Genomic DNA, 27,060 nt, shown 5'->3' on the forward strand with positions numbered 1-27,060 from the left:
TTTTCCTACTTATCGTGTATTTAAACTTCTATTAAAATATACCATAATAAGTATGCCAACTAATTACTTACATGTCTACCTATAATTTAAATGCAAAGATTTAAATAGAACCCGCGAGCAGTTTACACATCATGTTTTCAGGGTACACCATTTATCCAAAAATATTCACTTGTTCATTAACAAATATATAACCTGCCATTCGCAAACAGTTCAAGCATCATTAGATGTGATTGACAGAACATGTACTGACATAAAAAAATTATTAGAATGAGAAAGAATGCAGGCTTCCTGGGGAAAATATGCTTTTACCAGAAGGAGATGACCGATAGTTCAAATTGAAATAAAAGAAATGACTTGTTACATTCCTTTCACGACATTTTTTTAAAAAAAAATTGAAATAAATTGGTTGAGAATTTCTTTAATCTATAAATATGTATCCCTTCTTATGTTCTTGTCATCTATATTTTAGGCAATAAAGTAATTAAATAGTAGGGGCCCCGAGTGGCCAAGTGGTCTAAAGCGCTCTCCGTTACTGATCACTGCCATCACACCTCTGTCTGCGTGGGTTCGAGTCTCGGATTCGGCTAATGTGGGCAGGTGAGAAAGCTTGCCAGTAGCTTCTCATGGGTCGGTGGTTCTTTCCGGGGTTTTCCCGGGTTCTTCCTCCACCATTAATACTGGCCGCCATGCATAGCCTATCGTGTGCTGAAAAATGGCGTTAAACCATAGAACAACAACAACAATTAAAAAGTATGTTAGAGTATGACTTAATTTTGAATAAATGGATGCATTTCCTTCTTGTAGAAATACCGAGACTTAACTGTTTTCGACGAGAGAATGTTGTAAACATAATACGTTGTGATCTTTCCCTTATTATAAGAATAAAGAAAACGAAAATAAAAGCAAACACAAAAAGACCGTAATCTTTTCTATTATTTTATGTATTACGAGAACGCCATTAAACACTTTTCTTTGTCAGCAGGACTGACAAGCTGAAGCAATGTTAACAGTGCATCCCTTGACAAAGACTAAACATTTTTAAAGTCTGTGAGAATATCAATACTCATGTTGATGAAAATGAAACCGCTGATATTGTTCACCATTCCAATAATATTGCGACGCATAATCATGTGCATGCTTGTCAGAGTCAAGTGGGTCTTGGGAGCTGGGGACTCGGAGGGATCCGACATCATTGATTAGCTTGGTGTTTGTGAGCGTAGTTGCTGATTGTTCAATTAGAGGATAACATTTTGTTTGGGATTTGAGGATGTTAATGGTGGTTTAAATGTCGTACAATCTGAGGATGTTAATGGTGGTTTACATGTCGTGAGGATGTTAATTATGGCTTAAATATAGTAATACCGGTGGATGGAAATGGTGGTTTGAATGTCGTACAGTTCTCTACATTGTTGACAATATACCTGGAAATGTTCTACGTTTCACTAAACCAGAGGGAGAGTCAACAAATGTCCATTACATCAACGTTTCTGACAGTATGTCGTTGATTTTACTTGCCGAAAGATCCCATGTTCGACCAGTTAGAAAGCGTATTCATTTGCTTATGTGTTAGAATAAAAATTTAGCTCACAACGACCAAAGAAGAAAATGTGAAATGACACATCAATGACGCAAATAAGCAACCGTATCAATATTTATTACCAAATTTACCGGAACTTGTATCATTGCTATTAGCACAACGCTGAGTTCAAATGTAAAATAAGTAAATCAATAAACAAATGTTACACATACTTGACTCTCGCCAGGCAACGTTCGATCCATGTAATACCCACACCCCAACCTCAGAGTAAAGCAACACTTGGAATAAAACTATAAAATGGTCGTTGCTTGCACTTATTTGTGTTAATGATAAGACTTTTCTTTAAAATTTGGTTTTTCTCGTGCTTTCAATTGAACCGGTAAAGGGAAAGGTTCTGTAAAAGTTTGAAGTGGTAGATCGTATTCTATCCATCAGCTTGACTTGAAATCAAAGAAATCCGTTCAAAATGTGTGTAAGTTTAATATGAAAATAAGATAAATTGTGAGAAATAACTTGCACAAGTTGATTTAAAATTTGTTTGAGAGATTACGAAAACTAAATGTGGATTTATGAGTTCGTAACTGCATTAAGACAATTTTTCTTTAAAATCTACAAACGATGCTTATTAAGTGATCATATAACATTATATATATTAAAAATAATATTATGCAGTTATAAATTATGTTTACACTCTAGTCAGTTATGTATGTGATTTTCTTACCTTTGTCACATAAGGGCCTGTTTAAGGATTTTTCGCTGAATCCGTACTCTCTATGAAGTCTTATTTTGTTATAGTCTTATGCCTTATGATCATGAAAAAAGGTAGAGTGTTTTAGTGTTAAAAAGAAATGAAGTTTAATTACATTAAAATACTTACAATCGCTTGTAGAACTGACAAGGACTTTTGCACCTGGGTTTTACATGCATCTCATGTTACGAGATGATATTGAAAGAGGATAATGCTCTGCAGTTTCTATCGGAGAATTTCGGTTTATTTAGGCGTTCATTCTGTAAGGTGAGCGAGTTCTATGGGACATTAGCTTGTATGTATGTATGTATGTATGTATATCTGTATGTATGTATGTATGTATGTATGTATACGTATGTATGTGTGTCTGTCTCTGTGTGTGTGTGTGTGTGTGTGTGTGTGTGTGTGAGAGAGAGAGAGAGAGAGAGAGAGAGAGAGATATCATCGAGTTGATCAGCTAGAACACATTTCGGAGAGAAAACTTTTCAAACAAGATATTACATTACCAGCGTCAAAAGATTTTGACATTCAAAGCACAATAGTCATACGTTAAGCATATAACTGGTTTTATTACAAAATCAGTCATTAAGACTGAAATTTATCAACTGAGTAAACCTTTTCTCATTTAAACGAACCACCTGTAAAAGCAGGTATCGAAGTACCCTTTATAGGACAAATATTTTTTTAGCAATATACTGTTCCCAGTAATTGGTTAGTAACGATCAAATAACAGGGAAAGTGGATATCTTTATTACTATTTTCATAACATTTTCTGCATTTGAAAATTACATCTTTCTGCATTAATTATCCGATATATGTTATGAAATGAGGATTTACAATTTAGTATCAGCGGTGGGATTTCAGCATGTAAACTGAGTAGTTTGGAGGCGCCAGGCTTAATGAGCGAACAGAGTGAGTTGTCCAAACAAGCTTGGGTCAAACAAGACAGTGACAAGGGAAAAGTACCGATAAAAGTTAAAATCCGTAAGTATTTTCAGGTTCCTTCTGCATCTCACATCACGTTTTGTGTACTGGTAATATATATTTAATATTTAGGTACCAGCTGTATTAGTAGCAATTCATATAGTTTAACATTTATGTTTATTCTTCTCAATTTTTTTTTGAAAGAAAGAATAAAACAGTATACCGCCATTAAGAGCTTTCACGCTGAATCATAGCTATGTATTTTTATTTATATATTTTATCTGTTTTTGTTGTGGGGATGGTGTGCAAAAAAGTATTTGTGAGTGATACTTCCTTCTATTTGAAGATAATAAATAAATAAATAAATAAATAAATGAATAAATGAATAAATAATTTTAGAGTTCTATCATCTCTTCAGTTAATATATTACGTTAGAGGGAAGTATAATGTTTCTACTGTACTAATTCCATTACAAACAGATACACTTTATTAATACTATTAATACATAAATCTTGTAACCGTACTTGTTTTGTTTTTTCATTATTATAGACTATATGAACCAGCATTAAACAGCATGTAAATCATGTAAATACATTTGTCTTTTTGTTATTTTTTAAGCTGTAAAATAATCTCTGTAAAGAATTTTGTAAATTGGAGAAATCGACGACGGCTGTACAGTATTTAATATATACGCACACTACAAAAGTCATGTTGGAAGCTAGTGCCAGATCAGTATGTAATCTTGACAGGATATATAACTACACAAAATCACTATAACTTTCATTGTTCACAGAAATTCTTTAGAACCTAAAAAATAAAATAGTGTGAAAGCTTTCAGTAACAATTCAGTATCAGTATGAATTTTCGGTACAAGCTTCATAAATAGTCAAAACGATAATATTGCTTTAAGAATTACGAACAGGGCATGAACTCTTCACACACACACACACACACACACACACACACACACACACACACACACACATATATCCATATATATATATATATATATATATATATATATATATATATATATATATATATATATATATATATATATATATATATATATATTTTTTTTTTTTTTTTTTTTCACACATACATACATACATACATCCCATGTACAGATACGAAAAAATAAGAATTGATCAAGCCATGTTCTCTCTCCTAGCAAGCCTTTATGTTTTTTGTTTTATAATGGAGATGAACATGCAAGTCTGTCAACTAATTTCATATCCATTTATCCTTGCATCAAATATTCTCATGCAATGAACAATGTTTAAGAAAATTTTTAAAAACGCGAGCAAGATTGTTGTGGCTGAAATCTAAGTTGTTTGTGTAAAACGGCAAGAATTAATTCCCCTTCGTTTATATTTGGACTCTCTTGTCACAGTGGAAATCATGTCTGAGTGAGGCCTTCTGATGTAAATAAAATTAAGCGATAATTGGAACTATTATTTTAAATCACATGTACGGATAAGTTTCAAAAAATAAGCCATGCATTTTTATCCTTTTCTGACGAGAACCCTCAATCCCTCCCCCATATCTCTCGGCACTATTTGTTTTAACTACGGTGGATTATACTTTAACCGACAATGCGAAATCTGACAAATTCGCAGCCAATTACAGCATTGTGCTATTTATTTATTCATTTATTTATTTATTTGCTAGTAAGTAAGAAAGTTTATTCCTATGGCGTTTTTTTTTTTTAAAAGTAAAAAAGGTATTTTTTTACAATAAGTCTTTGTTACATTTTAGTAAGAAATTAAAATAATGACGCACATACAAGAGAATGTAAACTGTTTTTCCTATTTTACAGATGTTAATATTAACAAATATACAAGCTCCAGCAGTGATCCGGGTGTAAGAAGAAACAAACCTGAAGTAAAATCAAGCACATTTAATGAGTATGACATTCTATCGCCGAAAAGAACAAGACCTGTTTCAAAATTAAACACGTTTAATGAACATGACATTGTATCGCCGAGAAGATTAAATCACGTTGAGAAATTAGGAATCTTAAATGGGAATGACATACTACCGCTGAGACGAAGTGTACGATTTGACAACGCGAATGATTCGCACAACATTCTGAATAGACGCGTATCTTTGAATAATTTCAGGACAAAACAAGAGTATCATACATACAAATCACCAAGAGCAATCCCCAAATTATCCACCATGTCTCAGAGTACTACGTCTAAGAAATCAGCAATTATGCACGAGAGTCATCTCAAATGCACAGTATGCAGGAATTTCTATGACAGTGACAGTCACCTCCCTTTGCTGTTGCCATGTCTACATACATGCTGCTCTTCCTGTCTGAAGGAGCGCGTGAAAATTGAGATGGTCCAATGTCCGTCATGTACGGAGGTGCACGAGATACCCAACAACGATATAAGCAAGCTTGCACGAGATCATGGTCGCGACCACCTGGTCAAATGCTTCAAGGTTCAAAACCGGACAACAGAAATCGGATGTGACGGCTGCGATATTCGCAACCGTGCTACCAGTAGATGTAAAGAGTGCGACCAGTTCCTTTGCGGGGTCTGTACCGAAGCACACAAGCGGACGAAGATGACGAAATCTCACAATATCGCATCAATTGATACGTTGAAGAGACCTGATATTCCGCTGGAAGAATTCCACCATAAAGAAACATGCAAGGTCCCTGAACACGAGGATCAGCCATTCAGCTTCTACTGCTGTAACAAACCAATCTGTTCTCTCTGCGCAGTGCACGAGCACAAAGAGTCGCTGGGTCACAAGATCCGTGATATCAATGATGTCTATCTTGAGAACAAACGGAAAGTTGAGGGTATATTGATAGATATCCAGCACAAAAAGACCACTGCTGATGAAGCCCTTACCGGTATTGAGGACGAAATTCAAAACCTATATATTAAAGAGAGCACAACCGAAGAAGAGATCGAGAATGCATTTCTGGCTTGTCAGAAGCAGTTAGAGAAACGCAAAAACTCGCTGAAGGAAAAACTGGTAAACACTTCCAAGGTCAAGAAAAAGGGTTTAGAATCTCATCTAGACAAATTGACGGCAGAGAAAATCCAATTTGAACATGCAGTAAACTTTTCCCAGAACCTCTTATCCTACTGTAACGCTACAGAGTTCCTGCAGGTATCACTATATTTAAATCCTTTATCTGATTATCTCCATTTATATTTTATTTAAAACACATCATATGATATCATCCTTTGAAACAATCCAGCTAAATATATACTGTATACATATTTCCTTTTTTAAACAAGTTTTCAGACGTGAAATATGTATCATATTCATATCCAGATTACACGCCCTGCACGAGAAAAATGAATTTGAGTAAGGTGACCATAATTCTTGGCAAAAGCAATATTTTGACACGAGACAAGCATAGTCCATCACACGACCGTTTTGCGTTAAAAAGAAAGCCATCTTTTAATACGAGACAAGTATTGTTCGTCACACGACCGTTTTGTGTTAAAAAGAAAGTAATCTTCTGACACGAGACAAGCATAGTCCGTCACAGGACCATTTTGTGTTAAAAAGAAAGGGCGTAATAAAACTCAGCAAGTTCTTTTGATCCTTTGATGCTAGTTTCACTGGAAAACAAGTAACCTTTCCACAGGTAACCAAATATTAATTCCAGATCCTGGTACACATTTGGTCATTGGTTCATTTTATGCTTGAATTCCTTTATTATTATTATTATTATTATTGTTATTATACAATTCCTGTTCAAGGCCTATTTTGCCCTTGCCGACCAGCAACCTCCTAATCGATACGCATCTTATACAGATTTAGATTTCTTGTTGTCAAGGATGTCGTCATGTAACAAGTTACGCAATACCTAAAAGCTACGCTACATTAGATTCATTGTATGATGTGAGTAGATGAATGGAATCAAAGTGAAAGAATAATAACGGCATAATAATGTATTCTATTTAATTAAATAATCGTAATGGGTATTTGGACATCATCAGGACAGTAACTTGATATTGGTGTTTGCATGGTGTCTCGTATGATAGTGGAAGGACATCGAGAATCACTCTCGACTCCACAGGTCTCACGAGATCCTATATCATTCCGCTATCAAACACGACACAATACAAGAATCGAGATCAAGTTACTGCACTGAAAACCTATATATATCCGTTGACCCATGTATTATCTAGACAATGATAGCTCAGCAGATTGGTTGATTTTGATGCTTTATGAAGTCTATTCATATAAGTTCATTGGTTAAGATTTTCTCACAAATCGATTGATATGACAGTCTGTGAATGAATTAACTTTTTGATATATGTTTATTGGTTGAAATTATTGTAAACAATTGTTGTAATTTGGAGGTAAAAGGCTATTTTCTTTAATGTTACATCTTTAGAAGCAGCCGCTTATTGCTGACATATTAGCGTATTTTTGTGAAATAGCAGCTGATTGGCTTTACATGTTTTGAACAAAATGACAGAAAAGAAAAACAACAGCAAACCAAAACTAAACCAAACGAAAGCTTAAATTGGGGGTGGTGTGGCAAATAATCTGTCCAAAATAACACATTGATGGATCGCTTAATGCAAAAACGACTTCTAGCTAGCTTTTCTTGTAGTAGGAACTAATTTTGCTGAACTGTTCCCTACAATGTTGGCTGACGAGTTGATTTGTTATTGGTTACAGAAGAGTTGGTTTGCTGATTAGTTTTATGTCAGTGCAGCTTATTATTTAAGTTATCGGTGAAGTATCATCGCAGATGCAGCTGACTAGCTGATTTATACGTATTGTATAATATATTGTATAATATCTGCAGGTGAAGGACACCATTATGGCGCGCCTTACAGACCTGAAGGAGAAAAGCGTCGAGGTTCGTCCGCAGCACAAGTCCGACATCAAGTTCCAGGCTGGAAAGATGACCAATGAATTTCAGAATGCGGTTAACAATCTAGGGGATGTGTGGACTACCACAGCATACATCCCCAACACCAAGGTAAATTGCCCATCTCCGATGCAGTGGTAACAACGACTTCTTATTACCAGATAATATACAATGAAAATTTTCTGGTTCGAACGATACTCGCATGTGAATAAATGGCTACGTTGAGTATATACTGAAGATTTCATGAAACAATGGATGATAAGTTGTGACAAAGTGTTGAAGTTGTGACAAAGTGTTCAGATTCTGACAAAGTGTTACAGTTGTGACAGCCAAGTAGTCGAATCACTTTAGTCCTAAATGTCCAAGAAGCTTTCAACGTTCCTGAAATTATATAATATCTTGCACCTTTGCCAGTGACAGTACTGGTCGCCAGTTGATATTAAAGGCATATGTTAGCCTTTGGCATAGGACAATAGCTTAATCACAGAATGGGTATCTGCTTCGCGTTAGGTGTTTGATTGATCTTATTTTTTTGTTAGCAAATTCCAGTTCTTTAAACGACATCTATGTTTTGGAAACAATGGGTGTATCCTATAAGTAATACCATGATTAAAAAATGAATTTTACTAGAGTTCTTTAATAAGAAACTCCTATTACCCCCATCTTTAGATCCAGACGTTTGACATTGGTGTTGGGCGTGAAGAAACGGCTTTAGTGATCACTCTTCATGACTACGAAAACCGGCCCCTGGCGGAGCCTGGTGTCGAAATCCGGGTAGAAATAACGGACCCGAAGGGGAAGAAATCTCGTGCGATGGTTAGAGACTGCACGGAGCGTGAAGGGTGTTACAAGGCCACATTTCATGGGGTCAAGGTCGGAGAACATCGAACGAGTGTCTTTATCCTCGGTACTCCAATCATTGATTCCAACGTGACCTTTAAGGTTCGCAGACCGGGGGCCATTGAAGCTGATGTTGTCAGTAAGGTTACTTCTTATTATTTTTCTGTTCTTTCTTTCCTTCTTTGCTGAAGATATGAAACTCAGAAAATAAACAAAGGAGATATTAATCTGCCTTGTTTTGTCTGTAAATTAATTATGAGGCGAGACTGAGATATTCTTATAACACTACAGTTTTGTCGCTAAAACACACACAGGTTTAAATGGAACTGTTTATAAAGCCTGGGCACGGCAGTTTGAGAAGAGACGATTTTCAATACTAGAGGAAAATTAAGGTATGCTTTTAGGTACTGACTTAAAACGCAATTAATGCTTTATATTAAAGCAGTAGTTTTTCTCAGAAATACTTCTAGTAACTGATATTTTTATGCCTTAACATGTTACTCTCTAGTTTTTATTTAATTATCCTATACTGTTTTGAACATTATGTTCATATAGAAATAAATTCTGTTTGGATCTTATAATATGGCTCTTCTTTCCCTGCGTGAATTTGCTGTCGGTCTATCAATCTCCGCTATTATTTACTGGCCTGCCGTTAAATTCAGACACACACACACACACACACACACACACACACACACACACACGTACATACATACATACATACTCTGCACTTAGTGAATGGGTTCAAATGACACGACATAACACAATTATTTCAGTAGGTATTGACTGTATCAGTCGTGTAAGGATTACGCTAAAAAATGTGAGGAATTCAACTTAACTTGTAATCGCGAAGAAGAAGAAGCAGATGCAAAAGTAAAAGAAATAATTGTTAATCTTGGAGAACGACAACATATTTAAATAATACTGAAAAGAACATCTCAGTGGTCAAGGTATTATATAATATTTTTAATTAACCATATTCATTACTCAACATTAAAACAGTTTAAAACATTTGCATTTTTTTTCCAGAGGATTATGAAGGGGTTCAATTGAAAAAATCATCGTCAGACCCAGGTATAAATTATATATATACTGAATGTTTAGTCATTGTTTGTATGTGCATAATATCGACCAGTTAGTAGTGAAGCAATGTTTGGAAAGCAATTGTGACGCACCTGTCAAGAAGTTAATAAAGTGACATTTTTGTGTGGAAAATTTCTTGATAAAGTGCAAAGCAAAAACTCATAGCCTGGTTTTGTTTGGATATGAATGTAGAAAGCGTACAATAGCAACTCTGGTCTTTCATACTATTTTGCAATTTTTAATGTTCATGGTTTCGTAAAACTAGCACGTATGTCTGCTTCAACAATGTCTTTTAATTCATTTTTAAATTTGTTGACGGTGAGTAGTTGGATGGGTGGGTTGGTTTTAAATAGTAAAAGTAAGTCATTCCGGAAGCAAAAGTAAAACAATGAAAACTTAAAGAAATGAACAAATATATTTATGCGGACTGACGTTTGCAAGTTTTTATTCGGCATAAGATGGATATAGTATTGTTCAGTTTTCGAACTTTTTCTTAAAAGATATCATTTTCTACTAAATGTTTCTGGTAAAAATGTCATCGCTATTCTTGTGTGTTTGAATCACGACATTCGTTAACTTAAGCTTGTTTCCTTTCAGAATTACGAGAGACTTTAACGAAAGAGGGAGGCAAAGTCAAACAGTATCGAGTTTTTGGCGACATAGTGTGTAAGTTGACAAATGTATTACACGCGCAGTGTTGGCTCTTGGATACGTAAAACTTTGATTCAAAATGAAAGTTGAAATAAATGGAAAGAGATGGAGCGCGATTTTAAAACAGATGCATGAACGTTCTGTAGTTGGTGAGTTAATCAATTCATCATTCTTAGGAAAATGAAGTAAAGCAGCTCGATCCCATTTTCTCAGTTATATATTTACTACTGTTCTCACAACCCCTCACTACTGTCGTCACCACCCCTTATCGCTTTCCTCATAGCCCCTCGCAGTTTTCCTCACAGCATCTCGCAGTTTTATGATCACTGTAAGTAGTTGGATCAAACTGCAAACAATCCGTCAAGCAATTCTATGCTGTATGTACTCCCGTCGTGTATATATAGCCTGTCTAACACGATTGAATGGTACCATATAATAATAATAATAATAATAATGAAGACTTTGTATAGTGCCTAATCTTTAGAATCTCTAAGCGCTTTACAACATTTGACAACACCTATAAGATAAAAAAAAACCATATAATGATATGATTACAAAAACAAACACCATGAAATTAGAAAACATTAAAAAACATGCTGAGAATATTTAAGGTAGGAAACATTATTAGGTCTTTAAGTTTGTTCTTGCAGTCGAAATAAGTGAGTTTTGAGAGCCCTCTTGATCACTGTGTCTTTGTGTCTAAGTTTAGTTTGTAATTCATTCCACGTTGCTGGGCCCTGGTATGCAAAAGAACGCTGTCCATATGACTTTGTTTTCATGCTTGGAATAATGAGTATACGATTGTCAGAAGAGGAGCGTAAGTATCTTGCTGGTGTATACACATGGGTGAGGTCGGATAGGTATGTTGGACTAGAGTCCGACAGTGAAACGTAGCAGAGAGAACAAATTTTGTGTTTGATTCTGGATCGAATGGATAGCCAGTGTAGGGTACAGAGCAGCGGGGAGATGTGCACTGATCGTGGTACTCTGAGTATGATCCGATCAGCTGTGTTTTGAACTTTTTTAAGTTTCTGGAGCAGATATTGAGATGAACCAGACACAATTGAGTTACAATAATCCAGTCTTGAAAGTACTAATGAACACACAAGTGTTTTAGTGGCATCAACTGAAAGATATTTGCAAATGGAGCTGATGCATCTCAGCTCAAGATATGCAGTCTTGCATATGTTCATGACATGTTGGTGCAATGTGAGAGTACTGTCTAGAGCAACACCTAGGTTTCGTACTGATTGTGTGAATTTAATGCTGGTGTTGCTGATATTTATTGTTTGAGGTAAAGGATTTGAACGAGAAAGTCTTTGTGTTGTGATCAGAATGGCCTCGGTTTTATCATCATTCATCTGCAGCTTGTTACATGTCATCCACGACTTCACATCAGAAATGCACCTCTCTACACCTTGGATGGTAGCATCAACTTCAGTTGGGTGGCTAGATTTGTATATTTGGGTGTCATCAGCGTGCAATTGGTGAGACACTGGATGATAATCTATGACACTTGAGAGCGACTGAGTGTACACAATGAAGAGAACAGGTCCAAGAACAGACCCCAATGGAACACCAAAACATAGATCAACTGGGCTGGAGTGTATTCCATTTGCAGACACAATTTGTGTCCTGTTCACCAAGTAGGACTTGCACAACAGTAAGGCTGTATCATGAATGCCAAATATAGGCTGGAGACTGTGAAGTAATATATCATGGTCTATTGTGTCAAGTGCTGCAGACAACTCAAGGAGGGTGAGAACTGTAATCTTTCCGCTATCCAACGCAGAGATAATGTCATTAACTACTTTTAAAAGAGTAGTTTCAGTACTGTGGCAAGGGAGATATGCAGATTGTACATTGCTAAAAGGACTGTTTGAATTTAGATGAGATACAAGCTGAGATAGAATAACCTTTTCTAAGATTTTTTATATGAATGGGAGATTAGAAACTGAGCGGTAGTTCTTTAAATCGTTATGGTCTAGTATTGGTTTCTTTAGCATATGCCTTGCAATGGCAGTTTTGAAAAATGACGGGAATTGTCCAGACGAGAGAGAGGTGTTAATAACATCAGTTAGTGAATGCAATACTGGATCTAAGCACTCAAGCAGCAGTGATGTTGGAATTGGATCACGTTCATATGACTTTGGTGCACTCTTCCTCAGGATTGTACGTACAAAATCCATAGAGACAGGTTCAAATGTTGCTAATGATTGCCGCTCAAATTCTGTATCCCATCTGTATGGTGACGACGAGTCAATTGAAATTGCGGTGTCAAGCTTATCTATAATGGTTTGTACTTTGTCACGGAAGAAATTTGCAAACATGTCCGGAAGGTCGACTGGAGAGAAGGTAGTTGGAAGTGTTGTAGATTTGTTCCTTGACATTAGCTTGTTAGTAATCTAGAATAGCTCTTTGCAGCTGAAACTTTCTATGATCTTATTAGTATAGTGGGCTGATTTCACTGCATGGACTATATTTGTGACATTCTTCTTAGCGGCTTCGTAGATTTGCTTATGAATAGTGAGCCTGGTGGAAAGCCAAAGCCTCTCAGCTTTACGGCGGCCTCTTTTAGCAGTGCGAAGCTGGTCCCTAACACTGCTATACCATGGAGAACCCTTTTGAATTGATACTCTGCACTTGTTAGCTGGGGCATGTTTGTCAAGCAATGAACGCAGGCAGTTATCAAGTTGTTCTGCGGTAGGAGGTGAGCGAGTTGTTAGGTTAGCTTGATGTCGTGCATTAGTTTGGTTCTATTTATCACAGAGATTTCTCTTAGTAGCAGATAAAGGTGGAGGGTTAGGGACTGATACATCTAGATGGCATATAATGCAGAGGTGATCTGATGCAAGGTCATGGGATACCAGGGAGGACCGTAGAATGTTATCATCAGGTCTATGAAGAATCCAGTCTAAAATGTGACCATGTTTATGAGTGGGTTGGTTGAAAACATTAATGGAATCTATGAGTTTTGATTTATTTGGGTTTCCGGGACAGTCAAAGAGAAAGTTGAAATTTCCAAGAATAATCAGGTTGCCACCTATTGAATTTCCATAGTCCAGGAGATTCGGAAACTGCTCCAAAAATAGAGTCAGCCAGCTTGTTTTTTCCACTAGGAGGAGGGCGGTATAGGCAGAAAAAATGGACTGACCTTTGCTCCAGTGTATATCCTGTCTTACAAGATTGCATAGTCCTAAATATAGTCTGTTTAACACCATATTACATGGTCTCATATATAGTCTTACATAGTCCCATATATAGCCTGTCTAAAACGATTGTATAGTCCCATATATAGTATAACACCATTATATAGTCCATATATATAGTCGGTCTAACACGAATACAAAGTCCCTTATATAACCTGTGTAACACGATTGAATAGTCCTATATATAGTTTAACACCATTACATAGTCCCATATATACGTATATAGTCTATCACTATCAAACACGATTACATAGTCACGTTACATAGTCCCATATTTAGTCTAACACCATTACACAATCTGATATGTATAATCTATCACGACTACATTGTACCTTATATAATATATGTAACACGATTGCATAGTTCCATATGTAGTCTAACACCATTATGTAGTCCAATATATAGTGTGTCTAATGCGACTATATAGTCCGATATATAATCTGATTTACACAATGACATAGTCCGATATATAGTCTGTCTAACACGATTGCATAGTCCCATATACAGACTAACACCATTACATAATCCCATATATTGTCTGTCTAGCACAATTACTTAGTGCAATATATATATATATATATATATATATATATATAAAGTCTGTCTAACACCATTATATAATCCCATATATGGCCTAACACGATTGCATATTCCCATATATATTCTGTCTGACACAATTCCATAGTCCCATATATTTATAGTCTGTCTAACATGACTACTTAGTTCTATATATGGTCTGTTTAACACCATTACAGAGTACCCTGTGTAGTCTAATACGATTTTATAGTCCCATATATAATCTGTCTAACACTAATTTTAGGTCCTGACATGGTTCTGGACGAAGGGACGTTACATCCTCAATGTTTCTTGACTAGTGACGGAAAATCGCTTAAAAACACGATGGGCAGGGGTCCAGTGTCAGCTGTGGGCCTGAAGAACTACCGCGGAGTTATTGCTACCAAGGCTTTCTCCAAAAGTGGAAGGTTCTACTTCGAGGCTGTTGTCCATTTCTTTATCAAGCGACAGCTACGTCAGGACCTTATTTTTGAAATTGGAGTTGCCCGTAGAAGTGAGATTGACAAGCATTACACTGCAGACGGATCTCCATATGCTTGGGTATGTTGCGCGCGCAGATGTCCTTTATGTCGCACAGTTTGTCTGCAAACGTGGCACAACGGACAACGTCTGTATCATAGTCCACTGACAGAAAACGCTCCTCCTGGAACTAACTTACGCACGACCATTGGATTCCTCTTGGATATGCAGACGAAGCAATGGTTCATCGTTGACGCCAAAAATCGCCGCCTTTTCTACAGATTTAGAAATGTTGACACCACCAAGCCCCTCTGGCCCATATTTGGGGCCTATAACCCTGACCTTGTCTCGGTGACATTGAACATCAAGACTGGGCGTGATATTCAGGCTGTACCAGATATTCCCGAAGATGCTTAAAATGTACAAATTAGTGATTGATTAGTGTGAATAGTTCTTATTTTCTTTTGAACTTATTTCCAATGAATGATTTTTGCCATAGTCTGGATCTGCTTTAAATGTTGTGCTTCTGAAGGAAATAGTACAATTTGATTATCTGTGAGAGTTATTGCACCCCCCAACCCCCTCTCCCCTCAGAATATACATTGTCTTTCGTTTAGACCATTATGATGAGCATGCGATGTGTTAAATATGGGAAGGCCAATGGGATTGCTGACAATAAGACTAAAAGTTATATCGTGGAAGATAAACCTTGATATGTATGATAACATAAAATTATCCATGTCGTGTACAAACTAATTCGGGGAGTTTTTATTCATAAATTAAATATAAAAATACGCAGCACTTCCAGTGACAATTTTAAGAACAGACACGAAACAAAGAGCACATGTATTACGTCAGGGTGTAAATATTTAAAAAATATTAAATAAATATAGAATACACATTGAATAAACACTCAAAATATAAGGATTATTTTGCTTAGTTTATAAAGTCCTTGTTTGTAGATGGTTTGAAATATTGCATTTTTCACGAACACATGACGTTTCACTTATTGTAGGAAATTTCACTATTATATCATTCGAAACATTAATTGTGTTATATAGGTAATAAATTGACCCTTTTTCCCAAAAAGGTATGAAATGTCATACCTTGCAATCTTTCTTAGATCTAAAGTTTGAAAGACCATTTACTATTTCCAGTATTACCCGTGTTTGTTTTAGCATCAGGAATTGTTGATGAATTATGTCTGAAGACACGAAATAACGCAAAAAGAAAGAATGAAAGATGCAAGATAAAACTCAAGTCATCTGGCGAATTTGAATACAGTCATCGAATTGTTTATGTAATGAGTATAATCCTCATTGTGTGCTATTTGGATTTTTAAAAAATACTCTTTGCGAAACTTGCTGAATATTTTCAGGGCATTTTTTCTTCGATTCCCAAAACGCAAAGAAACTATGAAAAGGAATTTGTACACTTCATGTAAAACGAGCAATTAGACAGGATCTTTCTGCAAGAACATATCTTGTTTATTCTTCACGTGTTTTAAAAAATTGTTTCTTAAAGTGGGTCATTCAGTGGATTATTTCTGGGCTTAGTTTATATAATAGCAAAACATGGTAGGTTATTTATAAGGTATCTTAGTGCAGAGGCAATTAGAGTCACCAGAGTGTATGAGCATTTACGTATATGCTGACTGAAATTCGAAGGCATCGTTTAGATAAAGGAACATAATGCAAATCGATATCCTAACATTTTCTATCTGGACTGTACTCGCAACTCCAGTCACGTAGATAGTGTAACTCAAAGGTGTTTATATGTAAAATTCGAACGCGAATCACTTTTCATTAATAGGTTAGAGGGTCGATAAAAATTGTTTGCCGGATTGTACGAAAGGTAATTGTGTTATCGCAGCGGGAAAAGACGTCTCTTTCGTGCCAGTGCTACATGTATAGTTAGATATCTCCATCTATTTACTTTTGAATTAAAGCTATTTCTGAAGAAAGAAAGTTCGTCTTTAAAATTGATATGTGCTACATCCCTTTTCATTTAGTTAAGGGTCTTCATTATTCAAAACGTGTCTGCGAAGGCAAATGAAATTTTAGTTCGTGGATCACAATGAATAGCAATAAACGGCTTCTTTTGATTTTCTGTTCATCACAGGTATTTCAGATAATCCAAATGTCTTTTGATATTGGCGAGAGAAACAATTTCGCTTCTGTGTTTATAGCGTGAACAAACTAAGATCGCTATATAATTTTAAGTCGATGATGATTACATTTATTGAGTGGATTTAACTGAGCTTTATACTGTACTCTTGTGTGGAACATAAATTTGGGAAAGATTGACATTTTTACTTACTTTTGATTTTGAGCTACAGTGGACATGAAATGTAATAATAATAATAATAATGATATAATAATAATAATAATAATAATAATAAGAAGAAGAAGAAGAAGAAGAAGAAGAAGAAAAGAAATATTTGGTGCATGGTACATAGTAAATATCCAATAACCAATGTTAAGTAGTGGGCACTGTATATAGCGGTCACTTCGGTGCAACATATAGTTTTGCCTTTTCCCATGAATGGCCGCAAGTGACAGGTTTGACTTTATATATATATATATATATATATATATATATATATATATATATATATATATATATATATATTGTGTGTGTGTGTGCTATTAACTTACTGATTTGGAATATATCAGTTTTGATCTGTATTTGGTTAAATATATACTGTTTTTCACTCGTGGATTTTCCTACTGTAAATTCTACTTCGTAGTGTGGTCAGTGTAACATTTTAAGTACAAGTCTTTTGAATTCATCATTATATTAGGCAGAGAACGACACGCAGATCTGTGATATTTTGTGCATTAAGTAAATTATACATAATTAGAAACTTTGCCTGGACTTTATTCGTTTCAAGTAGAAGTATACATACTGTTGGCTATTTTACATAAAATTTAAAATAAAATTGTGAAATAAAATTATTCAACCACATGCTTGAAGTCTTTTACGCCCCCTTCCACCAAATTCACCAAATTCACTCAGACATCGCAGCTCCATGTTTGCATCTGCTGAAGAAACCGTAAATAGAACAGATATATGTTGTATGTGTATGATTAAAGAATCGGAATTACCTGAACAATCCGAAATTGGATTGAGAGATACATCGTCCGCTGTACTCCGGATCTGGGATTATTTTCTCAAGCTCCTGGGTGCTTCATTCAAGTGGGTAGTCTGGTTCTTAATGAAACTTTACATCAGCCATAATTTTAGTAATATGCATATATGTGATTCTCAAATTCATAAGCGTAGAGTTAAATATGAATGTATCTAATGCTGACATGATGATGAATTTCTACTGTAGCATCAGTAGTGAATTGTAAAAAAGTTTGAAAACTAGATGAATCTGCATAAATAAAATGTAATACATATTATTTATAACTATGTGATCGATCGGAAAAAGAATATATGCTGTTGATAGTATGAATCTGGTTTTTAAAGTTTTCGTTGTTACTCTGTATGAAGAAAATAAAAATACCCATCGTACTACAATGTAAAAGCTTTTCGAACATAACCGACAATGTCGTCCTCCATAGTAAAGATCATATATACAGGATCCTGTACAAGTGATCTTTGAAACTGAAATTTATTACACATTTTGAATAATGTCATTTGACACGTGCTGCTCGCAGTTAAGTTAAATTATATTATTTAGTATATTATATTATTAAACAAATTTTTTCTCTAGTTTTTAACGAGTTTCACAATTACTGAGTTGAATGAATCCGAGTTTGATATATTGCATTCATGTGAAGTCTGGACTCTAACAAGAGTGAGCGTTATGTGATAAAAAGTGTCTACCTTAAACATGTGCACGAACTGCAATCGAAACAACTGATGGTTTTTCTCCAAAGTGTTATCTCGAAAATGCTTCGATGGAGTGAGCAGCAGAGAGGGTGGACCGACCACTTGTCTGAAACGTCATTTGCTTAAAATATAAGCTTCTTCCGAAATAAAAAAGCGTCGACAGATTTTAAAAAAGCGTCGACACTTTACTGAGAAAATCTCTCCGGAATTTGTCTAATTAACATTACTCCGTTGTCGTTGGTGATTTTTTCTAATTTATTATGTACGCACTTTACGCAATTACGTCTTCGCGAGGTCCCACCCTCTCTGATGCTATTAATTTATCCAAATATTTTATCAAGTCCAATACGATATCTTGTTCTAGGATCGCGCAAATTTATTGTTATAAATCCATGCGGAGTAGCTTGCGCTCGTGAAAAGAAGTTTCTAAATTTAATTATATCCATGTCAGCGTTGCACCAAGTTTGATGAATATTTCTCATCGTGTGTGTATCAACTCCATTAAACACAACTAAAATATTACAGTTATCTCTGATCACTTTTGGTATTTGCGTGTATTGTTGAGTAACATAAATGACATCAGTGTTTTTATGTCTACCTCGAGAAAATATTCTAGTTGGGTTTGTTTGTTTATCCAGCATCACATCGTCGTATACAACCGAATTATTAATAAATCCGTCTATGGAATCTACTGATGGTGCTTCATCAATATCGGTTATAAACTTGATAACATCGTCATCCAGTAATCGCGCGTTTTCATTACAATCCTTGAGCACATCATAACATCGTTGATCATCAACTGACGGTGCTACCAAATACAATTTATCCCACTTTAACCATCTCATTATAAGATTAAGTAACAACTTTGTCTTTCCACTTCCAGATGGTCCTATTATTATCATTCTGATGAAATTTGGTAACGCAGGATGGTGCTTGACAGGTTCTCGTTTTCTTGTCGCTGAGAAATCAATTATATCAATGCTGTATAAAATATCTATGGATTTATATTGTGTAAAGTGCAGGACGCGTACCCCGACGGATACACTAACAACTATTACCACAAAAATAATAGATCAGCGATTACGGGTAAGTGTACGCGGTGTGGTACAAAGAAATTCAAATTTATCTCCACACAGTCAGGTGAAAAACCAAAACCAAAACCAAAGCCAAAGTCAAAGCCAAAGTCAAGTAAAAAAAAAAAAAAGCAACGCGGAGGTGATATTGCAGCAAAATTAGGAAAATTACCGGGACCTCCGTGGGCCAAATACCCAGGAGAAACACATCTACCAGGATATAATTATTAAGGTCCTGGTACTCGACTCGATATCAGGCTTGATAATCAGGATCAACCAAAACCAGGCGAGGAACCAATAAACGCTATTGATAAAGCATCTCATGTTCATGATGTTGCGTATAAAAGCAATGATCTACAACATAGGCATATTGCAGATGTGAAATTAATTCATGTGCTAAATTCTATAAAAAAATAAAAATATCAAAGAAAAATTAGCTAATTGGTTAGTAAGATCTGCGATGAAAGGTAAATTAGCGCTAGGGGCTGGTAATATATAAAATGGAATCGATTTATTATTCCCCAATTAGATACTGGAAAGGTAAAGCAGCAATTAGTAAACTTGCTGATGCAGCAGCGGTTAAACATTCTACTGCTAAAGCGTGGTTATCCAAACAGGCAATATGGCAAATTTACCTACCACCACCTAAGCAAATTCACTTTGCACATTTCGATGTTAGTGTTCCTAATGAAGTTCATCAAGCTGATATTCTGTTTTTACCACATGATACCGTACGTAGAAAAACGTACAAATACGCGTTAACCGTTGCTGATGTTGCAAGTAGATATAAAGATGCAGAACCGCTATCAACGAAAACAGCATTTGAAGTAGCCGATGCTTTTAAACGAATTTATCAACGAGGTGGTCTGCAATGGCCACAGCTGCTACAGGTTGATCCTGGCAAGGAATTTCTTGGTCCAGTATCATCGCTGATGAAACAACATAATACCAAAATACGACGAGGACATACTGCAATTCATCATGATCAGGCAATTGTTGAACGATTTAATCGAACACTCGCTGAGCGGTTATTTGGATATGAATACGCGAAGGAATTTATTCAGGATACGAGATCTCGTGAATGGATTGCAAGATTACCAAGTGTGATAGCAGCGTTAAATAATGAGATCACTCGAACGACCAACATGAAACCTATTAGCGCAGTCACAAAAAAAAATATACCTACACAACGACGTGATCTTTCAGCACAGCCAGTATTAGGTAATATCACTGTCAGGTATTTATACGAGCCCGGTGAACTCGAAGGTGGTAAAAAAGAGCGACTGATCCTATTTGGAGTGTTACCACACACAATATATCCACTGTGACAAGATCCTCAGGTAGACCCGCAATCTACAGGCTGGATTCAACTGCTCCTCAACGTGGATTTGTACGTGAACAATTACAAGTAATTCCCGAGGACACACAATTACCACCCAAATCACTTAACTAGCACCTCTACGTCGATTACATTCAAGACAGGTCAACATGATATTTTCTCGTGTATGACCGCGACTGTTATTTTTTCTGTCTACGGTAAATTGTCTTGGATCATTTTTCAGATACAGCCATAACATTATACAATTACAACTTGCACAATGATTATTCTGTTGTTGTTTCAACGTGCTGATATATTTGATATCAAGATCAAAATCACGTTCATTTTTTTATCAGATTGTTTATAACCAGCTAATTTTTTTCTTATTATATCATTGTCAATATCATCACTAGTCACTGACGAGTCAATGACGATTCGTCTCAACTGAGATATTTTTCTAACTCGAGACGCTGCAAGATAAACTAAGTTCGACCATTCAATGTGATCATCGACGATCCAAACAACTGTATCAGTAAAAGTTAATCCCTGAGATGAATGAATCGTCATTGCGTATCCAAGCGTCCACGGGGATTTATCAGCACGTAGAGCATCTTCAACAACATCAACATCAACTGCGACAATATCATTCAGCACAAGATTCTGTTTCCTTGACTCTGTCAGTGTCCTGGTATATCAACGTCAATATTTTGCCGCCGTGTATCTGCTGGTCGATAACATAACGGAACTGGCAGTGTTGGATATTTTTCTTTATGCAACTGAAACAACTCTCGTTGAAGTGTATCACGAACTATCTTTCTACTTGCAACTATCAGATCATTCAGTCTCCATGCGCGCAAAAAGTCGTTCATGGGTGTTTCGGAAATTATTCCACGCATTACTTCACACTGAATTTTATTCGGTTGTAGTCTGATTAATTTTTTAAACTGTTTTAATTCTGCATCAAGTGCTCTATGATCATCATTCATTTCTTCGTAATAATCGACAAAGTTCTTTAGCCATCCATGTGGAGATGGTCAAACAAATGGTGGTGGTTGACCATGATAACCGCACATTATTACAGCAGTATTTCTTGTTAACAACCACTCTAGAAATGTTTTTAATGTTTTTAACGGCACCGTGCATATTTCATCCCAAATGATGATCCTTGGAATGTATTTCTCACCCATCCTTAAAGATGTCCATGTATCACCCTTCCATCGGAAGAAGTGTGATAAGTACATGATTGTACTCCTCGTTGTTTCATTTCTCGCGCGAGTCTATGTGTTGGTGTCAGCACGATCATATTTGATTTCTGAAATAGTTCGATCGCTCGAGTGGTTTTACCAGAAGCGCCTGGTCCGTTTATTTATATCGTTTTATATCTAGCTATTGGATCATATACCGATGGTAACAACGAAGTTGTCGATGATATATTTGATCGTTGATTTTTATAATAATCATCTTTGATCGTAACATCTGCTGATTCTGAATAATCAAGTATATTTTCTTTCTTTATTCTCCATGAACCCCAAGGTGCATCATCGTCCGTAAAATCATCCAGCAACGTTGCATATTTCTTATCGATATAGAACGAATCCGTTGCAACCCTAACTGCGGTATCAGGAAATTTATTTATCATAGATAGCAAGTTTATGCTCACGTAGGCCAACGTCGATGATCTTAAATGCGTATACTGAGACGATTCTCCATCCATATAGCTCACAATCGTACCTAATCGTGTTTCATTTGATAAATAAGCATCTTCTCGGTTTATAAATATATTTCTCGCTGCTGCATCAGCAACTATAAAATCGTATTCGGTATCATCCAGTATTAATCGTGCATGACGTTGTTTATGATCATATGCTCCACCCTGAGTAAATTTTCCAATTATTTTCCTTCCAAGATCCTTTGCTGTTTTATCGCTATTATTGAGTTTAATCTCGAGGATTCTAGGAGCTTCTTTGATGATATCATCCTTGAAAGCATCAGGACATTTTTCTCTAAATTCTTTAATGACCTCATCGAGATTGATATTTTCCCTCGGTGGTAACCAAACCTCGGTTTGTTTCTTATATGATATAATTGCCTCACTAACCACCAACGATACTAATATCGCACAATCAAGCATATATCGTAAAAAAAACTATTGGTGCCCAGCGTTTTTCTGAGAAATGTCTACCAAACCAAACATAACATATCGTATGAAGATCCATAGCAAACTCGAATGATTCAACACAAGCAAATCCAGTTAGGTCAAAATCCGGCAATGGTCCATTTATCGATACTCGCGTTATTTCATGTGTTGGATGACCGAACCTTGCAAAATACTTAGAACAATCTCCGTATCCGAGAAAACATCCTGGATAACACGCAACCATATCAACAGATATCATATCGTTGTAATTATATTTGGTATTCCACAATCCGCCGTGGCCATACTCGACACAATTTGATTGGATATCCGAAAGAAATTCATGTCGGGTTGGTTTCCACGAATTTTTTTTTCTCTAGCATCATGAGCTGCAACAGATGGAACAGTAAAACAGTTGCTGAGCAACTCATCAATATTTTCTGAATATTTTTGAGCAAGATTTTTCATTTCTTCATGGAGGGATTCTTTACGATATATTTGACCGTTGGGTCGCACAAATTGATCACATTTTTCATCATCTGAGCTCTTAAATAACCACACTGACACAGGATGATTTTTACTTATTTTGTTAATAAAATCAAACATGTTATCATCATAAAATTTAACAGTTCGATTTCGTGGAAATATTGTTACTGCGCTAGTCCACGCGTGTGAGTTATGATCAATAATTTCGATCGAAGTTCCTTTTGATTTATATTTTGATTCATACAAAATCTCTCCTGTTATCGTCGCTACGGTTATTGGGAATTTTAATTTTTTTCCTAACTCAGTGACATCTTTGATAGACGCCCCGGTATCTTTAACTGTTTCGCCCCACTCATTTATTATTTTACGTCTTTTATCTGTTAAACCGTTTCCACGGGCCGCGTTTGTAAAATGTTCTATTACTCGTTCAGCTACACAGTTTATTTTTGAAAATTTCATTGGCGCCAGTTTGTCAACGCTAGGTTTTTCATTTATCACATATATTCCATAAATAACTGCTGTTACAGGATACGCTCGCTCATAGTACGGTTTGTCAATACCGATGAATAGACCTGGTTTGGAATTTCTACTTAGTATGACAGTTTTTTTATTACCGTGGACGGGATCATATTTGTCACGGATAATCCAGTTATCTGTTTCTGCAAGTATGACAAATTTTATTCTGAAAAGATAACTTCTATCATCGAGCTGTTTAATAATAGCTGCTGCTCTTTTGTCATTCATCGTAGCATCGATGATACTGTAAAATTGTAAGGCCCTTTTTAGTCCTTAAGGGTGCTACATATTTTTGTACATAGGAACTGATAGTGTTATGTAAGAAAAGATCAAAAACTTGGGGTTGGGGCGATGGAAGAGGGGTTATATCATCAACATAAAATCGAGAACAATTTGACAATGTTTAATGAATTGTGAAAATAAATAAATAATAAATAAGAGCAATAGTTATTGTGTACAACCAGATTATGTAATTCTAATATAACAAACTGGAAGGGGGGGGGCTGTCAGGTGTGGTGGGAGACAACTGTTACAATCAATTTTTGTTGGAATAAATATATTATTCTTGTTTATTCGATATTGTAAAACGTGCTATTTATAAAGATCCAAAATGTACTAACTTGACACTTTGCTGTTTCTTTTTGTCACTTCGTATTTTGGCGCCGACTGTACTCGTCAGTTGTCTGACCAACAATGACAGCGCTCCCCTATTTATAACCTTCCCCCAGACACCACATGACACAATCCAACCAATCGATGCATGTACGGCAACCCATGCAACCAATCAGTGTCTTGCATGGTGTGCCGTGCATTGCATTGTAAACAATACAGTTTTGTATGGTATACCATGTCAACATTACAAGTACATAATTACATAACAAGAAGTATTTCAATACTGTATGACTTCTCTATGAAATGAATAAGAACATTTTATGAGATCAAGTTTATATGAAATTAAACTTTATGATGATAACTTAAATCTCGAATAATTTAATCAATTCATGTAGACGCGGGTTCTGCACTTGATGCAGACGACCGGTACTGTCATATCAAAACATGAAATGCATACATCAGTACAACTGTATTGCAATGAGGTTATCACTAAAACATGCAAATTACCTTCTTACAGTACCCTACTATCATTAGAGAGAATAATTGCCAATGCGAAAGTATAAAATCTCTAAATACGAAACACTCATGCTAATCCAAAATGGCGAACATCGTGATACAAGGATATACATGGACTTTTCTAGTCATGATTTTGCAGGTATTTTACATAGATTACAAATAGTAATAGCATAAGAGTATACTATTTGTAGCAGATAAGCTAAACAGTACACTCTGAAAACTTTATGACAGATTTTCAAAGACGTTTTACCGAAAGAACCTCTACCTCGAAAATAGGTTACACATGTTAAGATAGGTTGCCAGGATTGGCTGCTAGTTTGACAGTCGATAGACATTAGAGATAAATAGAATTGCTATGCTTTGTAAGTGAACATTCTAATTCATATTCACCATATTTATAGAAACAAACTTAATAGAAGCAAGACCGAAAATATTATCCAAGTCATTGTGACTCTAGCCATGGTCATTACACTCTTCTCTGCCAAGTTACAAAATTCTCCTGAATTTTCTTTTCTCAGTAAATCAGATTCAGAATTTTAATAATTTTATATATAAAGAAAGCATCTAGTCAGCATCTAGGCGCAGGTTGACCCCATCAGTCTTTTGTATTAAAGAATCATAACCATTGTCACGACTTTCTGCCCCTTGTTCCAATATGGACAACCAATGTTTCATTGCAGGTTCTTCTCCACCTTCCTTAGCTACTTGTCTTAAAACTTCATAGGTGTAATATCTGCTTTTTGCCAAGCATTGGTCCTTTTTCCTCAAGTGATAAGCTGCTGTTCCTGGTAGGGCCAGGAAGTTGAAGGTGTCTAATAGATCTAGCCTTTCTTGGGGTGGGAACTGCAGACCAGTCTTTGCAGAAGATAATGCTATAGCTGTATATTCCCATATCAGCAGTTTTCTGTCAGGGGTCATTCCCTCCCATCCTTTTGGTGGCCACTTGATGGATGTCTGGCTAATTGAAAAGGTGATGTCTTCTTCAGGCACCAAGTTCCAGTCCCTCCTCGATGGTGGAAATAGTGGCATACATCCTTGAGACAGCAAGGCAACTGCTCTGGCCTGATTTGTAGACATTTCCTCTTGGGGTTTGGTTCCATCTGTTTTGGATGTTTTAGCACACTGATTGCGGACAGGAGAAAACTTTGACGGCTTCGATGGGAATGGCACAGTGACTAATGTTGCTGGTAACGCCAGATCTAGTTCTGGCTGCAAAATCGTGGCAGTCTCTGGTAAAGATGGTTCTTCTATCTCCCTAGCCCTTGCTCTTTTGGCTGGTTTCCACTCTGAGGATATTGCACGGGAAATAGATAAAATATATTCTGGTGACACCCCAAGTACATCTCCAATCTCCTTCTTACGGGAAGTCAGAGTCTGGTCAGACAATGGCAGAAACTGGCCATCAGGGGCAGATGAAATATTTGGCGTCAAAGTTGCCATTCTTCTAGCGATGGCGGCCATGGCCTTAGGGTCATGTAGGACTTGATCCTTCAACAATGCTCTGTATTTTGTCAGGGCCTGCAATACTGTTGCATTTATATTTTGTGGGACCAAGGAAATCTCACATAAGATCATTTTTCCCATGTCTGGTCTAGTAGGGCTATATGCATTCATACTGACATCGTCATCCTCATAATCAGGCTGGAAACGCGATTCAGACAAGGGGGTGGCACC

General features: G+C 36.1%; 1 protein-coding gene across 1 annotated transcript; it reads left to right on the forward strand.

Moving 5' to 3' along the window:
- Positions 1-3,042: 3,042 nt before the first annotated feature.
- LOC149799983 (uncharacterized) lies at positions 3,043-17,848 on the forward strand. Its single transcript, XM_089957158.1, has 7 exons — positions 3,043-3,269; positions 5,029-6,344; positions 8,008-8,184; positions 8,743-9,052; positions 9,943-9,987; positions 10,594-10,662; positions 14,677-17,848. Exons 1-7 carry the CDS (start codon positions 3,185-3,187, stop codon positions 15,306-15,308), a joined length of 2,634 nt encoding a protein of 877 aa, XP_089813284.1. The 5' UTR covers positions 3,043-3,184; the 3' UTR covers positions 15,309-17,848.
- Positions 17,849-27,060: the final 9,212 nt, after the last annotated feature.

Source organism: Sinohyriopsis cumingii, chromosome 5 (assembly GCF_028554795.1).
Source record: "Sinohyriopsis cumingii isolate HCF-2022 chromosome 5, ASM2855479v2, whole genome shotgun sequence".
NCBI classification, from domain to species: domain Eukaryota; kingdom Metazoa; phylum Mollusca; class Bivalvia; order Unionida; family Unionidae; genus Sinohyriopsis; species Sinohyriopsis cumingii.

Coding starts and splice junctions, on each gene's coding strand:
- LOC149799983 (XM_089957158.1), top strand. CDS start 3,185: ATGAGCGAACAGAGTGAGTTGTCCAAACAAGCTTGGGTCAAACAAGAC. Junction 3,270..5,028: donor ACCGATAAAAGTTAAAATCC/GTAAGTATTTTC, acceptor CCTATTTTACAG/ATGTTAATATTAACAAATAT. Junction 8,185..8,742: donor CATACATCCCCAACACCAAG/GTAAATTGCCCA, acceptor CCCCATCTTTAG/ATCCAGACGTTTGACATTGG.